This window comes from Charadrius vociferus, unplaced genomic scaffold (genome assembly GCF_000708025.1).
Source record: "Charadrius vociferus isolate BGI_N301 unplaced genomic scaffold, ASM70802v2 scaffold360, whole genome shotgun sequence".
NCBI classification, from domain to species: domain Eukaryota; kingdom Metazoa; phylum Chordata; class Aves; order Charadriiformes; family Charadriidae; genus Charadrius; species Charadrius vociferus.
In genome coordinates, this window is record NW_009646493.1 from 489358 (window position 1) to 509745 (window position 20388).

Below are 20388 nucleotides of genomic sequence, written 5' to 3' on the forward strand. Positions count from 1 at the left end.
AAGAGATTATTTAAAGGGCAATCCAACAGGTAAGTGTTTACCATCTTTTATGAAGAGCAGATCAATGCAAGAAGGTTCCCAATGAAAGAAATAATTAATTGGAGTCAGCGTTGCTGGTGTGTGAGCGAAAAGGTCACCAAGGGTCTGGAGCAGGAGCTGAACAGATTGAAGTTTCTATTACACAGTGTTAGATGGAAATGCAGAATAATTACTTTTGCAGGCTTGCAAAGGATTAAACTGATTTAAACGGGATGAATCTAGCTGCAGCCCACTGCATCAGCTGTGTGACAGTAATTAATATGCAGATTAGAAAAAAATTAAACAGAGTAGTTTACTTTGCATTAAGGCAACATTTTCCTTTCAAAATTTCAGCGGCATCTCAGGCCTTAGTATAGATACATAGTGTGGAAGATGTCTTCCAATGCTCAAAGTTCTTACTGTACAGATGAATTCATTTTCCAGGTTTCTTTTTAATGCTGAATAATTTAATTTGGGATTTAGAATTGAAGCTATAGTTTTACACTACAAATTTTAAAAGTGTTTAGGAAAACAATGTTCAAATTACTTACAGATGCATATAATGAAGTTGGGATAGGTGTACTTGCTTTGGCTTGTATTTGTGCTTTGCAGCTACATAAAGGCCACAGAGAGCATTAGACATGCTTAAATGATCGAGATATTCCCAGATATTCATATCGCAGCAGCAGTCACAAGCCCGTCGTGCACCAGGGCCCGACTGCTGTGTTCAGTCTGTCAGTCAGACCTAAAACTGCACAGCCAGAGCTGGGTGGTTGTAACGGGGTCCATCAGTAGTCCCGGACAAGGTGAGGAGGTGATTCAGGTCCAGGGTTCATCTAGGAAACGCAGAGAGGAGCAGCAGGAGACCAGGCAGGAGGCACGGCTGCAGACAAAGCCACAGCGTAGGTCTGAGGTCCATCCAGGAGACAGGGACAGAGGCAGGACCGGAGACAAGCTACCTACAACCAAGGTCCTTTTAGGAAACAAGGGCCAGACCTGTCTCCAAAATACCCACGACATTTTCATTGTTGATCCCAGCTTCCAAAGTTTCTTTCTGTTGCCTGTTAGTTTTCTGTTATGCAGACTCCATAAGCACGCTGTTATGCCAGTCATGATGTAGGTGAGAACTCCTGATACCTATGTTAAGAAAGGAAAAACTAAGACTGGAAGCCCGGGTTGTGTTACATACTGCTTGATTTTCAAAAAAAATCATGATATTCAAAACCTTCAGAGGGCATGTAAAGTACTCCTCACCTCCAATGACCAGCTCTGGACATCTAGCTCTGTGCAACCTTCAAGATCATCGGCCTATGAATCTCCTTTTTAAGATTACTAAAAATTTGTTTTCAATCAAAAACAGAATTGCATCCTTATGTAACTTGTAGCTACCTATCACTGACTAAAGAATGATACTGCTTTAACCTCTAATATTTTTATCCTACAAATGACAAAGAAGGATGGCAAGAATAACCCAGAAGGATTGTGACACTATTTGCAGTCAGCAGACAACCTTTTTATAGACAGCTTTACAAATTTTGTGTAACTGAGTGTAAGAGAGAGTTACACCTAGGGAGAAACGCTTTATTGTTAGTTGTGCATTTCTGCTAAGATAATGTACGTGTTACCGGAGAGAGTTTTAAACTACCTCTTTCACTGGACTGACTTCTTGGGCACTCCCCCGCTGCCTACAACGCTACAAAAACCATCGCAAAGGCGCTGGGCTCGAAGCACACGGCAGCACCCCGGGGTCTTTGCAGGCCGTTACCTGCCTGGCGAGCTGTTGTGATCCTCTGTTTTATGCAAATAGGACTTGACCTTTGGACGCTGAGAAACCAACGGTGCAGCTCTTCAGAAAGTCCCGAGCAACAGCTCGGCATCTATTTTTACAGCAGCTTCATCTCGTATTCCAGATACTGCAGGAGTCCCCTGGACACCTGTGTGCCGGGAGCGCGGCAATTTCCACCCAGCGCCCACCTCGGCCACCGCGCAGCGGCGATGAGCTCCCAAACTCATCAGCACTGGGGAAATAGTTCTGTTGTTTGTGTGCTGATGCTTTATAATCTCTACCTATGCATAGCTAATTTTGTTTTTTAACCACACTAGCTGTTCCTCTCAATTTCTAAAACCTCCTGAGAAGTGGTATAATCCCGTTGGTTCCCATTTTTATGATACACGCTCCTCACACATGCAATTACTGCCCGCATAATTGCCAGCTCACGTAGGCTCAATTATTAGTTTCTAAATCAGGTATTTAACTAGTCCTTCTAAATCACCGGGAGGGTGATTTAAAGACAATCTCATATACCCTTGTGGTCTCGGCCTCAGTGAAATGGTTTGGATTCTCAGTAAATCACACCGTACCCGAGTCTTAGTGCCTTCTGTTTTGTAAGCAGGATCTATCCTCTCAGAACAAGTAAAAACCTTTAATACACAGAATCCTTTTAGATTTCTGAGTATGTGGATAAAGCAAACTGCCTCGAACTTAGGTTGAAAAATGGACCAACCTAAGCATTCAGCAGAACAAAAGAGCAGCAAGAGATCCGAAAGCTGAGCAAAATGGCATATCCTTCTGAATATACAGCACAAGGGAATAAGCATGAATGTCCAATTCAGATGGATCTTGGCTCAAGTGGGAAGTATGCAATTAAATGCCAATCTGGCTTTATGCTGAGCTGTGATATAGGACATTCTGACATCTAGTGTAGAAACCTTACTGATGCCTCACAGCGCTCGGTGCCCTGAAGTCTTTGTGAACCAACTTAAGCATAAAATACAGGCACTAACAGCTAGTGAACTAGGCTGTGAAAAGAGAGAAGAAAGTAAAAATCAAAGTGTGTAGCTTAAGACAACACACTTTCATTGCTTCTAGGGGCGAGCAGAGGGAAAGGAGTCCTGGTGGCTTACCTACAGAATACTATAAATACAGAATTTTGCTGCTAAACACATTAATATTGTTAAATCAAGACAGAAATACTTCTCTCTTGCAACACTACAAATTTGGGCTTTTCAAGAATATCCCTTACGTGTGGTTTTGCAAGCTGGGTTTATGCTTGCCTCCGTGTTACGGTCCTACCTTGGTATCTACTGACATTTACCACTACAGGCTAGACAGTAGATATATGACAAAACACACTCATTTTATGCATCTACAGGTAGAATCATAGAATGATCTAGGTTGGAAGGGACCTTTAAGACCATCAAGTCCAACCATCAACCTAACACTGCCAAAACCACCACTAAACCATGTCCCTCAGCAGCACATCTACACTTCTTTTAAATACCTCCAGGGATGGCGATTCCAGCGCTTCCCTGGGCAGCCTGTTCCAATGATTGACAACCTTTTCAGTGAAAAACCTTTTTCCTAAAATCCATCCTAAACCTCCCCTGGCACAACTTGAGGCTGTTTCCTCTTGTCCAATCCCTTGTTACTCGGGCGAAGAGACTGACCCCCACCTTGCTACAACCTCCTTTCAGGTAGCTGTAGAAACCGATAAGGTCTCCCCTCAGCCTCCTTTTCTCCAGGCTACACAACCCCAGTTCCCTCAGCCACTCTTCATGAGACTTGTTCTCCAGAGCCCTCACCAGCTTTGTTGCCCTTCTCTGGACATGGTCCAGCACCTCAATGTCTTTCTTGTCATGAGGGGCTCAAAACTGAACACAGTATTTGAGGTGATTCTTGAAAGCTAGTCCCACCTTGATTCCTGTACTGAGAATACTACCCAAAAATGTAACTGTTTGAAAAACAGCATAATAACAGAAAGCACACTGCTATCGTTCAGCCAGTACCTGTCCTGTCATGCTTCCACCCCCACTGTCATGGAAATACCCATCATCAGAATTGAAGAAGCTCCACACTCTCACTTGTTCCCAGAGCTGCAGACCCATACTGCTAGGTACGCACCGTCTCCACGCTGCATTGCATAAAGACACTGCGCTCGACACTCCCCAGTGGAGAGGGATGTCAGCTGAGATCCCTTTCAGCTGTGAGAAAAGCTTTCTTCCAGCAGAGGTTCCACATAAGCTTCCCTCCACCTGCCTGTAGGCTCTTCTGCAGCTTCCTCCATGTTTTGTGTCTCCAAGGGAAAGACAACACAAGGGCACCTGGCTTCGCTTGGCTCTGCCACAGATTTACAGCTACTCCCTGCTCCAGTTCTCCAGCTACAGGTATGGAAAAACTGTATTTTAAGGACTCATATCAATCCTGCCTACTTAAAGAGCAAGATGTTTGGGGCAAGGATTTTTGGTGTGATTTTACAGCACCTACCACAAGATCAACCAATGACTAAAGGGCTACAAAGATGATTAGCGATTGGAGCATCTTTCTTATGAGGAAAGACTGAGGGACTTGGGTCTTCTTAGTCTAGAGAAAAAAAGACTGAGGGGGGATCTTATCTATACTTAAAAATACTTAAAGGGAGGATGCCAGGGGGATGGGAACAGTCTTTTTTTCAGTGGTGCGCAGTGACAGAACAAGAGGTAATGGGCACAAACTTGAACATAGGAAGTTCCATCTTAACATGAAGAGGAACTTCTTTCCTTTGAAGGCAGTGGAGCACTGGCACAGGCTGCCCAGAGAGGTTGTGGAGTCTCCCACTCTGGAGACATTCCAAACCCGCCTGGACACCGTCCTGTGCAACCTGTTGTAGGTGACCCTGCTCTGGCGGGGGTGTTGGACTAGATGATCTCCAGAGGTTCCTTCCAACCCTGACCATTCTGTGATTCTGTGATTCTGTAAATTCTGCTCTAGTACAGACCAGTAGCAAAAAAACCCCAGGCCTATATTGACTCCAGAATATAAGACATAGTAATATATTTCCATTTTATCAATTCTCGCCAGATCTTCTGTTGCACTTCGCTTCCTGCTGCAACAGGTTTTAAGGTGACAGTTAAAAAAAAAGCAAAACAAAACCAAAAAACCCTAAAATACCTAGTAAACTTCGCACATAGTGCATCTTGCTTAGTTCAGAATACCAGGAATAGAGTTCACGCTGACTCCCTGTTTTAAGTAGGACTAAAAAAGTGTTAGATTTAGTCAAAAGGAACATCTTGCATCTTTATGCAAAAGTCTGATAGTATTGCCTGCTTCCTTTGTTTCCCTCACTCAGATGAGTCTCTGGAGAAGGCTCTGTAGTTAAATACATCGCATGGGAAGCTGGAAGTTCTGGTGTAGTTTCAATAAAAGTAAAATAAAAATAGGATTAGACTAATCACTAAAAAGTTTAATGCAACCACTCTGGCAGGCCCTCTGTTATTTATTTTGTGCTAAAATACATACAAATTTAAATTTTCTGTCAGCTAGTTGGTTTGAGGCTTTTTTTTTTTTTTTTCCTATTGTGACCAGGAAAATTAAAGCACTGAGACTGGCTAAAGTACACCATCTACAGCTTTGTCCACATTTTTGTTTTTTGGTTTTGTTTTGTTTTGTTTTTTTAAAATCACACTGAGAGAGAGAGAGAGAGAGAGAGAGAGAAAGAGATTGAGAGAGAGAGAGAGAGAGAGAGAACTATAGTGGGTCACATTTCTACTGCCGATGCTATTATATTAGCAAAGACATTTTGCCCGGGAAAAAAAAAATACTCTATTCAGGCAAATGGGAAAAGAACTTAGAAACACATTCAAGTAATGCAAAACTAAAACATCTTACCATGATATTCCCAGCCTTAGCTATACCGGTGTAAGGAGTTTTATCCAGTCACCACTGCACCCTTTTCCACCACCATATTGGCTGACAACAGTGAAGTCCCCAAAGGCTCATGATGAGCTGCCTTCTTGAGGTTGCCCAATAGCTCTGTGAGCAGAGGGCTGAGGTGAAACTCTCTAATATGCTTCAAGTGAAGTGTATGGGATTAAGATAATGCTCCAGTTTCCTTGGAGTAGATGAGAGAGCTCCTACATGACTTTTACTGTTGACAAAGCTATTGAGTAACCTCTAGCAAATGGAAGAGAACAGCACCTGAATGCCACACTGTCTTTAGTGAACACCTCTAGGTTCAAAAGCCGACATCTGTCTAGCACTTCAGTAAATAATTTTGGTAGTTTTAAGTGTTACTATCCCACAGATGTTTTCTGACCTCACAAAACAGCACAGTTATGCCAGAAGATCTTGCAAGTACTATGATTTTTAGTAAAAAGTTCTTGCACTGTGGCAGTGCCCAGGAGTCCAAATCAACACCCAAGGTATTGGAATCACCCAAAGGGAAATGGAAAGCAACTCCACACTGGTGGGACTGCACTCTAAATGGACAAAGCTTCACATGAAATTCATTATCTAAGGGTTTAAAATGCAACCTGAATAGCTAAAACCAAATGTTAAATAGAATGTCACTGTCTAGGCTAACCTTGTGGCCAAGTGAAGGATGGCTGGTTTTGCTGGATAAACTGATTGACCTTTGATGAAGGTGTAAGAGATATGCACAAAAAACCTTCCAGAATCAGGGGATAAATCCCACAGGCTTTTTTACATCAGTTAGAGAACTGTAATTCACCAGTATTCCGAAGCATTACTCATGTATCCTATTTCTGTTGAGCCATGAACAGACACCTGCTGTAATGAGACAACACAAGCCACAAGGTGAAATCAGGTGGGGTTTTTTTGTTGACATTTGGGTGCGTATGACAAGTTCTGAGCTTGTTACATGATGAAAACTGGTAACATGATCACAAAAAAAACCCTGTTTCTTAATTTGTCTTCCACTCTTTTTCTAGCCTGAAGTTCTTACTAGTTGCCCTAGGATTATTTACTTCCCACTCTGCCTCCAGTCCCACTGGTGAAGAGTGCGCTCATCAGTAACATGACTTCAGATCTTTTTTGAAAAAATAATCCAATTCTGGCAGCTTGGATTGGTTTGTTCTAACACAAAATACTTCTGTAGTGGATGTTATCTGTTAGACAGAATAATCTAAAAAGCCAACTGCCTGACATTTCTGTCATTGCCAAAATTGTAAATCATATTGTCAGAGAAGAGCGGGTGTGCCACCGAACTTGCATTACAACAGCCACAGAAACTTCCCCACTGATCTACTCATGTAGACATGCTACTTCGATCCTAATTGCATAGTGATTTTTTGACTCGCACCTTTTCTAACGAATCTTGGATTTGAACTCTCTGACTCATTCAGTTACTGTTAGATGAAAGAAATACCTGATTACTACCATTTGAATATGGGTTTGAACAAGCTACCTAGCACCAAAACCAAGTCTGTACTCTTATTTTTAATACTCCAAGCCCATTTAGCTTTCAGCTCCCAGAAAGCATTTTCACTCCTAATGGTAGTAGCAAAATAAATGCTATCAAGGCTAATCAAAAAGGGGAACCATTTCTAAAATAAATTGTAAAAACATTGACCAGCTCTGTAATCCACTGTGATATGTTGTCCTTTATTTCATTGCTAGCCCATAAAGAATATTATAAATGAGGTCGCTCCTGTGGTCTCATTCTCATATATCTTATGTGTTCCTGTAAAATACACTTACAGTGTATTTCGTTTGTGTGCACGACACAAAACGATCCCTTCTTTTCCAGAAGATAACATTCCTTGAGCTGAAGAAAAAAACATAACAAAGCCTGTTCTATAAATTCCCATTAGCTGTTTGATTTCATTCCAAAACACTGAAGACCTTTTGATCCTTTTTAATTTACCGAGGCTGACAAAGGTATTTCCAGCCTTTTCAGAAAAATTTACAACATTTAAAAAAATCAGGCAGAGCTCTGTGCAATGCAATGACTGTAATTTCCCTCTTCAACCACTTTTAGCAAACCAGACTGTAAAAAATATTTTTATAAGGAATAAAAAGGTCATTTATAGCACTGTCAGAGATTTTTATTTTGTGGTTTGTATTTTACTGGCAACCAGTACTCACTTCAAGTCTTGCGTTGGACTTTTCATGAAGAGTAAGTGATGTAAGAATAAGAAAATATAAGCGACAATTTTGGTCTTATTTAACATCCCATCAATTCCTTCAGAGTAAGCTCTGACAAGCATCCTTGTTAGGTGTGGCTCTGAACGTAAAACAAGTCTTCTGTCATTTGGTTCTCCTTTGTTGTTACTAAATCCCCAGAAATCTGAGGTGTAAGAGAATCCTTTGAGGTCAGCTGCCCCGTGCTTCTCACCAGGCTCAGTCCTAACATCTGGCTGGTTTTTATGCAGCGTAATAATAGCGTAACTCAAGAAGAGGAGCTTCTACTATTTCAGGTTCTATCTTACAAGCTAATAGTTCTCCCCAACAGTACGTTAATACTGTTATTTGGCCCAGTATTTCTTTTGCTCAATGACATCCCATCATTTCATGTTTTCCTGTCACACCAATCCCTGCCTATTCTCCTCCCGTTAAATCCTTAAAAATTGTTGATCACTGCACACACGGGCACTTGGCCTCAACCCCCTGGTCAACTTCTGCAAACCCAATCCGAGAGAGAGGGGAAAGGACAAAGAACATTTTCAGTAATCCTTAGCTCCAACTTCTTCCTGTCATGGTTTCTGAGGAGTTGTAGGCTGACATGGAACTAGCTGAACTCAGCAGAATAAAACCCGACTGAGTTAGAGAGGAAAAAAACCCGACTGAATTAAGAGAAAAAAAAAAAAAAAAAAAAAAAGAGGCCAATGGGGTTAGCCTTCCTCTGAAGAGACTAGGGCACGTGGAGAGCCCCGGCGGGAGCAGGTTGTCCCTGAAGGACTGCAGCCCGGGGCAGGGCCCGCGCTGGAGCAGGGAGAGGTGTGAGGAGGGAGGAGCGGCCCAGAGGGGCTGCCATGGGCTGACCGCAGCCCCCATCCCACCCCTGCGCCCCCCGGGGTGGGGAGAGGGGGCGGCAGTGTGGGAGCAATGTGTGCATGTCTGAGAAATTTTTTTTTAACTAGGATAACTATTGCCATTCCTTTCCTTCATCCAAAGAGCTTACAAATTTGTTGAAGATTTATTAGGCACCTTAAGCTACGGCAGCAGCACTAAAACAAGCGTGCAACTCTTGAGCTCTTCAGCTGAAGTCCCTTCCTGCATGTCGTGCTGAGAGCGGGGATATACCCCCTAGCGGGAGTTACCTGCCAACCAGATGCTGCTGCGGCTCCAGTAGTCCCTTTCCAGCATTCTCCTGTTGAACTTCAGCTCCACCCTAGCTGAGGGCTGAGTCTGTACCCCCTGGCAAATATCTGTCATAGTTGGTGGCTTTCTATGGATGTCAACATGCTCTGTGCTCTAAAATGTGTTGCTGGTTCATCTGAGAAAAGGCGATCAGGTTGGCAACTCATTCTGAGAAAGACAAAGTCATTCTGGGACAGTTAGTTTGGTACTTGACCTGCTTTGTACGGGACTGAAAGGAATTATGTTTACATATAAGCAGAGCATTTTTATCCATTAGTATTTACCAAGAAACACATGATGGCTTCCTTTCTCTGCCTCAACCATCTGGAAGGTGGACTGAGGGGAACACAACAGGCTTGAATGGAATTTTTTGTTAGGAACATAAAACAAGGGCTCTGTCATTTGCACCGTCCTTTGAAATGTGTGGCACTGCTTTTAAACACTTAAAGCCCAATACAGGCAAGTTGAGAGCAGGAACACATAAAAGATCACGTAACCAATTACCTGTACCTTGTGGAATTATAGCAGAGATGAATATGATACTGCATATTTATGTCACAATATCAAGTTTGATACTCTCAGGATGTGCCAAAATACATCTCTGTGACTGAGTGAACATGAAAGTCTTCCAAGATGAAAAGTTGTCCTCATTTCAAGGAAGAAAAAAAGACAAATGGAGTGGTGCTGCTATTGATGGAAATGATGTACAATAATGACGGGAAAGCCGGAATTGCAAATAGAGAAGCCGTGGAGCCATGTGCAGTTCAACTCAGTAACCTCACTGTGATCAGATTACAAAAGGGAAAAGAACATCTGCAGTTTATCACGTTATGAGCAAAGACCGTATTATTAGCATTACCCAAAGCAACGGCATTTTCACTAATGATGCAGTGTGCAGATGAGCTCATGTCTTTCCCTGTTTAGACTTTCACATACAGCTCAAACATACCTACAAAAAGCAGAAACTGTAATCTGGTGTAAGAAAACCCATAACAAACCACAAAACAAACTGTAACAACCCATATACTATGATTTTTGTGTACACCATCTCTTTCACTCAGCTCTGCTACGTGCTCTGTGATGCCATCACTATTTTCAGATCAAAAGAATTAAAAAATAAAAATCAGTATTCTTTTCAATTCAGTAACAGTTGAACAGTGCTCAGTTGAACCTCACCCTTCTTACAGAAATAGAACCCCACATTTAAGCAAGACAAGACAAGCCAAGCTGGCAGTTTTTTAAGGCATAAGAATGACTGATAAGACTCTTGTGAGACCCCACCTGGAGTATTGCGTCCAGCTCTGGAGCCCTCAACATAAGAAAGACATGGACCTGGTGGAGCATGTCCAGAGGAGGTCACAAAGATGATCCAAGGGCTGGAGCACCTCTCCTATGAGAAGAGGCTGAGAGAGTTGAGGCTGTTCAGCCTGGAGAAGAGAAGGCTCTGGGCAGACCTTGTAGCAGCTTTCCAGTACCTGAATGGCACCTACAAGAAAGCTGGAGAGGGGCTTTCTAAAAGGGTTTGTAGTGGTAAGACTCTGCTGCCACTAAAATTATTTGCAGCTTCCTTTTTCCGTTTTTCAAAATCTTTGCAGGATTCCAAGACTTATCTCCCCTCTGTGCTCAGCCCATTCCCAGAATCATTCGATGCGTTCTGAGCTGTGCAGACGTGTTACAGCAGCCCACCAGTTACTCGATTTATGCATGCATAAGCTTTTAAAGAGCAATTATTTGCCAATTGTTAGCCTAAACCCAGGATATTCCTCAGGTGTCAAAGAAAGAGGAAAAAACAGAAGATTGTACAGTGTAGTAAATGCTAATGAAAATTACTAGCGTGTGGGAAGAATGTATGATCTTCAGAAACAGGAGCTACTTGACTAACTTAAAACTGTAACTGCTTGTCTCCCCTGAACTGAAAAGGTCACATAACCCTCGGAAAAGATTAATTGGATAAAAGAGTTGAAACTATACTGGAAACAATCTGTGCTGTTTAGGGGGTAACAGAAGCAGAGCTCAACAAGCAAAAGATTTAATTCTTACTTTTTTGGTCACTCCAAATCCAGACAAAAGACAAGCGGGAAGCAGTGGCCTCTCCAAACAAATGCCTGGTATAAACAAAGCTCTCCTGGATTTTCTTTATGCTTCTGAAAAAATGAAAATCTTTGGACACTCACTTTGTGAAGTACAACGGCTTACATTAAAGAGGAAGAATGTACCTCCTCATAGCATTACAGGTGTTGCATATTCTAGAAAGAAGAAAACGTATTCGTTATGGAGGTAAGAAATCAATGTGCAGTGCTCAACACAGCTCAGTATTGGGGCCGGTTCTCTTTGGTATCTTCATCAACTACCTGGATGAGGGGATCGAGTGCACCCTCAGTAAGTTTGCAGATGACCCCAAATTGGGCGGGAGTGTCGATCTGCTTGAGGGTAGGATGGCTCTACAGAGGGATCTGGGCAGGCTGGATCGATGGGCCGAGGCCCATGAGGTTCAACAAGGCCAAGTGCCGGGTCCTGCACTTGGGTCACAATAACCCCATGCAGCGCTACAGGCTTGGGGAAGAGTGGCTGGAAAGCTGCCCAGCAGAAAAGGACCTGGGGGTGTTGGTCAACAGCCGGCTGAATATGAGCCAACAGTGTGCCCAGGTGGCCAAGAAGGCCAACAGCATCCTGGCCTCTATCGGGAACAGTGCGGCGAGCAGGACTAGGGATCGTTCCCCTGTACTCAGCACTGGCGAGGCCCCCCGTCGAGTACTGTGTTCAGTTTTGGGCCCCTCACTACAAGAAAGACATTGAGGTGCTGGAGTGTGTCCAGAGAAGAGCAACGAAGCTGGTGAGGGCTCTGGAGAACAAGTCTTCTGAGGAGTGGCTGAGGAAACTGGGGTTGTTTAGCCTGGAGAAAAGGAGGCTGAGGTCTTTTGGTCTTTTCCAGACTAGGTGATTCTATCATTATTGAACTGATTCAGAAAGGTTTTACATTAAGCTGTTACCACATAAGATTATGATGCTCTTCCAAATGTGGTTTTAACACCAAGTGGGCTACGAATATTTCAATAAATTCTAGGAAAACTTTTTGAGACTGCTTTCTTCTCTTTTAGGTAGTAGAAAGCATTATTCTTGCAAAACCCAAGTTTTTTCTGCAGATTAACCAAGTTGATACATTTTGTGCATCACTTTCTATCTTGTTGCAAATGTTATTAAACACTTCATGGCTTATTCCAGTCGAATTTACTAAACGTATAAGAAATCAACACCGACATTTGTGACAAGCTCCAGCCAGTTACACCAAATGGCAAAAAAGTCTCCATCCTACAAACGTAACATCCCTGGGACAAATTCTGCACTTTCAAGATTAAACCCAAGGAGACTTAGCTACTACCAAAGTCCAACAATTTTCAGTTCTTTTCCATTAATAAAGCTAAATTCCCTATCACCACAGTTAGGGGAGAAGCTACCACTAAATGTTTGCACTTGGATTTTGCACAGCATTAACAGAACCCAGAAGACTCAGCAGAAGCAGGCAACCAACTCACCACATTACATCGACTTAGTCAAGAGCTTTTTTCCACTTTTCTACCCAGAACATCTATAACTAAGTTAAACCACACAGAAAGGACCACCTAGACTTCACTAAGCTACTTTCTTTACGAGAGACCGCTAATTGGAGGAATACTTCGTCAGAGCCAATGCAAAATAGCAATTTTACTTCACTGTGAAAGTGAACCCAAGACTTAAGAAATTAGAGCATTAGAAGAAAACATGACAATTTCGTTATTAATTAATAACTTTTATAGCTCAAATTTAAAAATATTAAATCAGAAACAATTCAATATTCATGAAGAAAAATCTGGAACTATATACATGCATAATTAAGAAGATCTAGATTCTTTTCAATATTTACTTAAGTTTTTTGTACAAGTTCTTTCACACAATCATATTTACAAGCATGTCTGTCTAAAACATAGGAACATACATCTTTTATAGCATTTACAAATATCTGAATATAATTTTTTTTTCTTAAAAACAAAAGAATATTTCATTGATTTGACAGATTTGGTTTCATCATATGGTACTGGACAGATACTTATCCAGTAGGATGGAAAGAGTTATCAATTATTCAGTTATCTTAATAACAGTCATCCTACTGGTACCCAGAATTATCATATATGGCTTTAAATACCTCCCAAACTCAAAAGATCATCTCACAAGTACAAACTACAGTCCATCTGTGGTATGTTTCTAATTAGTCTTGAGCCTCTGTTTGGGTTAGATCCACAACTTGGCAAACGCTTTCTAAGTATGTACTTGGAAATAAGAAGCCCTTCTAATTTAAAGAAAAAATAACTCTGCTTCCAGTCAAGTCAAATGCATATCAAGCATGTATAAAATGGGATGTATGGACTTTCCTAGACATTCTAGCTACCTTTATAGATGTTTTGTTATTGTGGTGTAACATGGTTTTGAACAGACAATATTTGTGGGGATTTACAGGAATCAAGTGAGAGATCTTCTAAGAAGGGGAAGAATACTTTTTCCTCAAAATATGAACATTTTTTAGAAAAAAAAAAAAAAAAAAAAGAAGTCCAAAGAGGTTTTGTACATAATATACCTAAGTCACTGATACAATCCAACCAGTCAGACCACTATGTAGTAACAAGGTCTCATTTCACAAATCAACTGAAAATTTGTTAGCTTGGTTGCTTTTGGCAAAGAAAGAAAAAAACAAAAAAAAACCCAGAAACTTTTGGCTTTGGCAAATCAAGTAGCCATCTCCTTTGAACACTAATCTCTAGAGCTCCTGCACAGATTGTTCCACAGTTTGTTCTTCTACAGGCTGCATAGCTTCCTGAACATAAACTATGAATTCTGAAGCCTCTCCACCCTGTGTATAGACAGTCACTGTCTCAATTCCCTCCACTTCATCTGAGGAGACTACCAGGTGATGCTGCTCAGACAGCTCCACTGAAGCCTGCTGCAGTGTCTCCTGAATCATCAAAGTGTGATTGGCTGATTGCTCCTCTTCTTTCACCTAAGGAGAAATTGAAGAGGTTACAGAAATTTCACCTTTCCAATAAGCACCTGGTATTGTGACGATTAATGGAAAATACAGCACAGAAATTAGAAATCAAGATCGTTTTGAAAGAAAATGTCAGTTTTGCACAGAATTTGTAGTGAGCACTTTTCATTAATAAGCATATAGCTAGACAGAATACTGAAAGCAGTAACACCATCTCAGTTATATGCACAGAGAGCTGTGAAGTTCCAAGAACACAGGTCTTTGGAGACAGCTTTAATCTCTCAGCAGTCATTCATTCAAAACCACTCTTACTTGAATAAATCTGAAGTCAAACAATTCCTCTAGTAGCACTGAGATGAGAATCCATCGAAAACCACTGGAAAACAAATCTACTGTATCCATTTCTTTTTCTTTATTTTTTTTTTTCCCCCCAGCCAACAGATTGCTCATAGAAGTAAAAATTTTATTGTAAACCTAAATGGAATTTTAATAGAAAAAATGCAAATATTACTGAAATAGATTCCTAAGACCTACTGTTTGTGAGCCAACAATGTTTACATTATTGAGAGGACAGTGACAGAAACAATTGAAAATAACAGAATTTTTATTGCTTCTTGTCAAAAAGGAAAAAAACACAATTTGGTATCAAATTTCAAAGAGCTCAAACCTTTTGAAAACCTCTATTAAGATACAGTACTTACTAGAATTCAAGAATAAATTTTCATTCTTTACCAAAACTATAGAAATTTCCAATACAAAGTACTCCAGCCCAGTAAAAACACATCAGAAAACTCTAAGTCATGTGGAGGAAATGCATTCTCTCAAGTGTTAGTGGTAAAATAATGTACTTTTGAGGAGAGAATAGAATAGCCATTTTTTGGTCATGGTTTGGTCTGAGCTGGCCACTAACGAATGACAGATGCTCTCCCCAACCTCTCCCTTCAGGGAAAGAAGGATGAGAGATGAAAGAGAAACTTTTGAGTTGAAAAAGATACTAAACTACTTTAATCAAAATATTAATAGTAAATACTAATAAGAAAACTGTATTGAGCTCCCAGGATGATGATCGCATCACAAGCAGACACTGGGAAAGTCGCAGACTGGACTCAGCAACAGGCGAGAGCTGAACTCAGGAACTAGACTGAGGAACGCACGGATGGGGATCAAAGGCAGACAAACGGACATAGTCCTCCTCGGACATCGGCCATTGAAGAAAGAGGGCTGACCCTTTGATCCCTCAGCTTTTATACTGAGCATGAGGCAGATGGGATGGAATACCCTGTTGGTCAGTTTGGGGTCACCTGTCCTGTCCAGTCCTCCCCGCAGGTGCGACCCCATTACACTTTTCCGCTTCTGACCCTCCAACGGGGCAAATAACATATTTAGCTGGCCCTGGGTGTTACGGCAATTAGTATAAGCAAGAGCCTCTCTGTATACCATTCCTCAGCATTAACTATAAACATCAGACCTTATCTCTGCTAGGAGCGGATACTTTCTGAAAAATATGCCATTAATTTTAGAGAGTTCAGTTAGTTAGAAGAGGCTTAGCTGAAAAGCAAAATTACTGAAAAGAAAATCTTTTCTGTTTTACCTCAGACCAGGACAGTATGCAAGATACATGCAAAGGCATTTGTTAGATGTTTTCAGTACAATACCACTCCCTGTATTCACTGAAGAGAGCTGTTTTATTTCCTCCATCATAAATACCAACCCACCTGCAAATGCAACATGCAGTTATTCAAATCCTCTCTTCGTTCTCTTTTCAGAAAATGGGTTGTTTTTCTTAAGGCCTATTTCTCTTTCATTTAGGCTTTGCAAATGTTTTATGAAGTAATCTCCCGGAGAGAAATCATGTTTATTTCCCACTGTAAGAAAGTAGCTGATTGAATCTGTAGGAGGTCACATTCTCTACAACAAATACGTTTTTCATATCCTCAAGTGTGTCTATAAATTGTCCACTTACACAAACAGGGAATGAAGACAGAATTGCTGGCTCACCTACACCTCATGATGGAAAGCAAAACTCCATGGTACTTCCAATAACCATACCAGGCGTAATAAAAAGAGAAGAAAGGATTGATAGATATCGATGTACTGGATCTCAGTGTACCCTTGTACCTCAGAGCAGTATACGGTGTGCTCTTGGCAGCACCGAACTCGTAAGTGATTTTGAAAAGAACAGGTCAAATATGGTGGATTTCGCAAAGTGTGGGATCTAAATTATGCAAATTAGAAAGGGGCTATTTTTTTAATTAGAAGCTGATTCAAAATTTCTTCTCCAACTCTCATTTATATGACATTGTTTTGTAAACAGTAGTGTTAGAATAATCAAGTTCAAGAAAATACAATTAAGATCAGTATTGTTGCTTAAGAGGGGAGCAGGAACAGAAGGGAAGAATTACAGCAAAACTTCCAAGCATCTGTTTGACTCCTTAGAGACCAGCAAGGAGAAAAAGAAGTTCTATATGTTTGTTTTCCTGATGCTCTTTTCTAATTACATTTTTTCCCAAAGCAACCATTGCCATTGTTGTACACTGCCTTTTCTTTTACTTTTTAATTCCGTGTTTAAAATATCTGTCAGATGAAAATTTCAGAGACGCAGAAACCCCTTAGGACTTCATATCACTTTGAACTTTCACTTAATTCATCAGGCTATATAAAGCTTTTTCCTGAACAATAACAAGCGTGTTCAGGTGTTAAATTATTCAGAGGTCCCAGAGTCAGTATGCCTGTGATATATTGATGAAATATATGTGGATTTTATCTGATGAAAAATTTAACATCTAAAGAGAATCTTGCCATTGTCATTGACCTTAACGCAAGAACACAATTGTACGTACTGATGCTGACTCTGGCTTTGTTGCACAGGATTCAGATTATAGGGATAAAACTACAGGGATGAGCTGAAGTCCTTTCCACACTCTGTTTCTTTTACCGAGCACATCTGAACATTTTAATTCAAAGTTACTTTAAACATGCTGAAGTTCAAGCTCAACATCCTACACACATGAGTGATGCTGGATGTTCGTCTTGACACAACAGAATTTGCAACCACCCTCAGAAAAACAAATTAATGTTGTCACGAAATATAGTTATCACCAAAGTACCCTTTACTAATGGAAGCTTGAGGCTGTCTTTGAAAAACAAGGAGCTAAATCATGAAAAGAAATACAGCACTGTTAACTTTCTTCTCTTCTTCCTCCCCACGCACCACCTTTTTTTTTTAATTATTAAAGAAACACTAAGTCCTATTGAAAGCAATAGGAACAAGTTGCCCAAAGAAACTGTGGATGTCCCATCCCTAGAGGTGTTCAAGGCCAGGCTGGATGGGGCTTTGAGCAACCTGGACTAGTGGAAGGTGTCCCTGATGATGGCAGGGGGGTTGGAACTCAATCTTTAAGGTTCTTTCCAACTCTAACCATTCTATAAGTTTTGTGAATTCATACACAGGACTCCCTTCTCATAATTGTCCTCTCCTCTTTCCTGAGGGTACATGCTCCAGTGTCAGCTCCTGTGTAACAGGGAAGGACATACACGAGATCATAGAATAGCTCTGTAGGCTTCCTTTTTGTGTTTGCGATTGTCCAGGAGCTCCTTGTTCATCCATGCAGGCTTCCTGGTGTTTTTGCCTGACTTCCTCTTTGTTGGGATGCATCGCTCCTGAGCTTGGACCCTCTAATATTAACCAGCTTTCTTGGGGTCCTCTTCCCTCCAGGGCTTTATCCCAACAGTACTCCACCAAGCAGATGCCTAAAGAGGCCAAAGTCTGCTCTCCTGAAACCCAAGGTAGTGAGCTTACTGTGTGCCCTCCTCACTGCCCTAAGGATCTTGAACTCCACCATCTCATAGTCACTGCAGCCAAGGCTGCCCTTGAGCTTCACATTCCCCACCAGCCCCTCCTTGTTGGTGAGAACAAGGTCCAGCATGGCACATCTCCTCATTGGCTCCTCTACCACTTGCAGAAGGAAGTTACCATTAACACATTCCAGGAACCGCCTGGATTGCTTATGCCCTGCTGTGTTGTCCCTCCAACAGATATCAGGGTGGTTGAAGTCCCCCATGAGGACCACAGCTTGTGAACATGAGACTGTTCCTCTCTGTCGATAGAGGGACTCATATGCTCTGTCTTCCTAGTCAGGTGGCCTGTAGCAGACCCCCACTGTAAAGTCACCTGCGATCTACTAATAAAGATCATAATAGGCAGACAAAAGTCTAATCATTAGCGAATTCAGATAGAAAGCTGCAGTTAAAGATGTTAGCTAATTAAAATCTCACAGCTTGTTATGAATCAGCTCACAATTACAGCCCTTGATACTAGAGATCCTCAAACAAATACGCAGATAGGGGTGTCTAAAATTTGGCCCTTTTAATTATGTAATATACACTAACTTCTCCTTATGTACTATACATAATCCCCTGACAACATGCCTCAGGCCAGAAAAATTACACTACATTTGCTAAGAGCTGCAAGAATGCACAGCACAGTCTGAGAAGGATCTCATACAGTCTCACTTTAGTCACCGTAAATCAAAACCCATAAATAATTTTAAATATAGTTTTGCGAGTATACATAAATAAGGAAGAAAGAAAAATAAATAAAGCACAGCTGGCACGAAAATGAAATGAAACCAGAATCTCATTCAATTCAATAGCAGCAATCTAATACTTATCCAGTTTTATATGCTTTTGAAATGAAAATGGCCAATAAAAAAAGTTAATTTAACCTTCCTACCTGACTTTATCAATGTGATTTTATTAGCCTTGTCACGCAGGGTAAAGAAGACTAATGCCCTTATTTCTGGTGTTTCTAGTTTCCAGTGTCTTTTTTGGACAGCTATCTGTAATCCTTTTAGTTTGACAAATCACCACATTATTTTGGATATTTACATTTCAAATCTGTTCAATGTTTACATGCTTCTGCTTGGTTCCTATTAGATTGTTCCACAGGGAATAATCTCAAAACATTAATTCACATCCCTCAGATTGATGAAACAGTGGGACAGCTGCCATCAGGATGAATGAAGTCACTACACTCAATTCTTTTTATTGGCATCTGAAATCTTTTGAAGAGTAGCATCCAAGACCTCTTTTCTGTTTGAGAGCCAGCTGAAAAGCATCTGGCTGCTTATCCTTCACTAAAGAACGACAGCAAGAAGCTGAAGCCACACACAGCTGGCACATTAAATCAATTCAGTACCTGCATAAATATTCTTTAGTAGTTAAATGTGTCTATCACAAAAGCCAATGGCACTTTCACCCCCATGTCTTCATAGGCAGCTCAACATTTCTAAATTATAAATGTTACTAAATTAAATATCTGAGGACCATCCAAATACATGTAAGTGACATTAAAAATTAGTATCTCTTAGAGGAATCTCTTTTTTAATTTGAGAGAAATTAATTCAAGCCATTAAATATACTTCTTCCCTTCCCTGAAAAGCAGAAAATATAAAAAAATATTTGCAGTAAGATGCTAAAGCCACTTTCTTATTCTAAACTCATCTTGAGAAATAATGAGTACCTGCAATTTCCTTTGAAGTCAGCAGGAGCTGCAGGTCCGTAGTGTTTAAAACAGCCTTGCTGGGCTTGACCTAAAATCCTCTACAGAATCTCTCCCTTGATTTCAGATTGAATACTGCCTTTCAGTTTACCATGAAGAAGAAAAGTTAATCACAGGGATCTTGCCAGGACTTCAAAACATTACACTAGGTTACAGATGCTCCTATTTATATCGTAAGACACCACAGTAAGAAAACATACGAAATATCTACAGAAAGGATTAAAAGGAAAAGGGAATATAAGCATTCTGGATCACAGAGAGCACCTGGATATGTGATGTGCTAGCTTATGTTGGTGCCTACAGGACTGTCTCTACCATTCTGTTCAGTGCCATTTGAATAATTTGAACTCTGTCTCTCGGTTCTAGTTTACATATAGATATACTGTGTGAAAATGACAGAGATGCACACAGAAAACACCGTAATTTGATCATGTGATCCTCTATAATGAGCTACAAAACAAAGACAATCTGGCACACAAAAGTCTCAGAATAATAAGAGACTTGAATATGCAAGAGTTGCTTTGCATAAAATAAAAAAATGCAAAGTGGCAAACAAATTTTCATATTGGTGATGCAGATTTTTTACAAAGTTTTAGCAATTGGCTGGTTGAATATATCCTGACTGGCAACCTCACTCAGCTGACAAAATGCTGTATCACCAGATTTCCTTCTGAGGAAGTATGGCAAGACAGCCATCATTTCAAGAGTTCTAACAGG

At 40.8% G+C, this 20388-nt stretch overlaps 1 protein-coding gene across 3 annotated transcripts in view; it reads right to left on the reverse strand.

Moving 5' to 3' along the window:
• Window positions 1–13883: 13883 nt before the first annotated feature.
• The window catches only part of ZFAT (zinc finger and AT hook domain containing), a 78921-nt gene continuing 72416 nt past the window's right edge, over window positions 13884–20388 (reverse strand). For all 3 annotated transcript variants that reach the window (XM_009882905.1, XM_009882897.1, XM_009882889.1), the window contains one exon: window positions 13884–14123. In XM_009882905.1, the coding sequence (XP_009881207.1) occupies window positions 13884–14123 (240 nt within the window). The remainder of the gene's footprint in view (window positions 14124–20388) is intronic.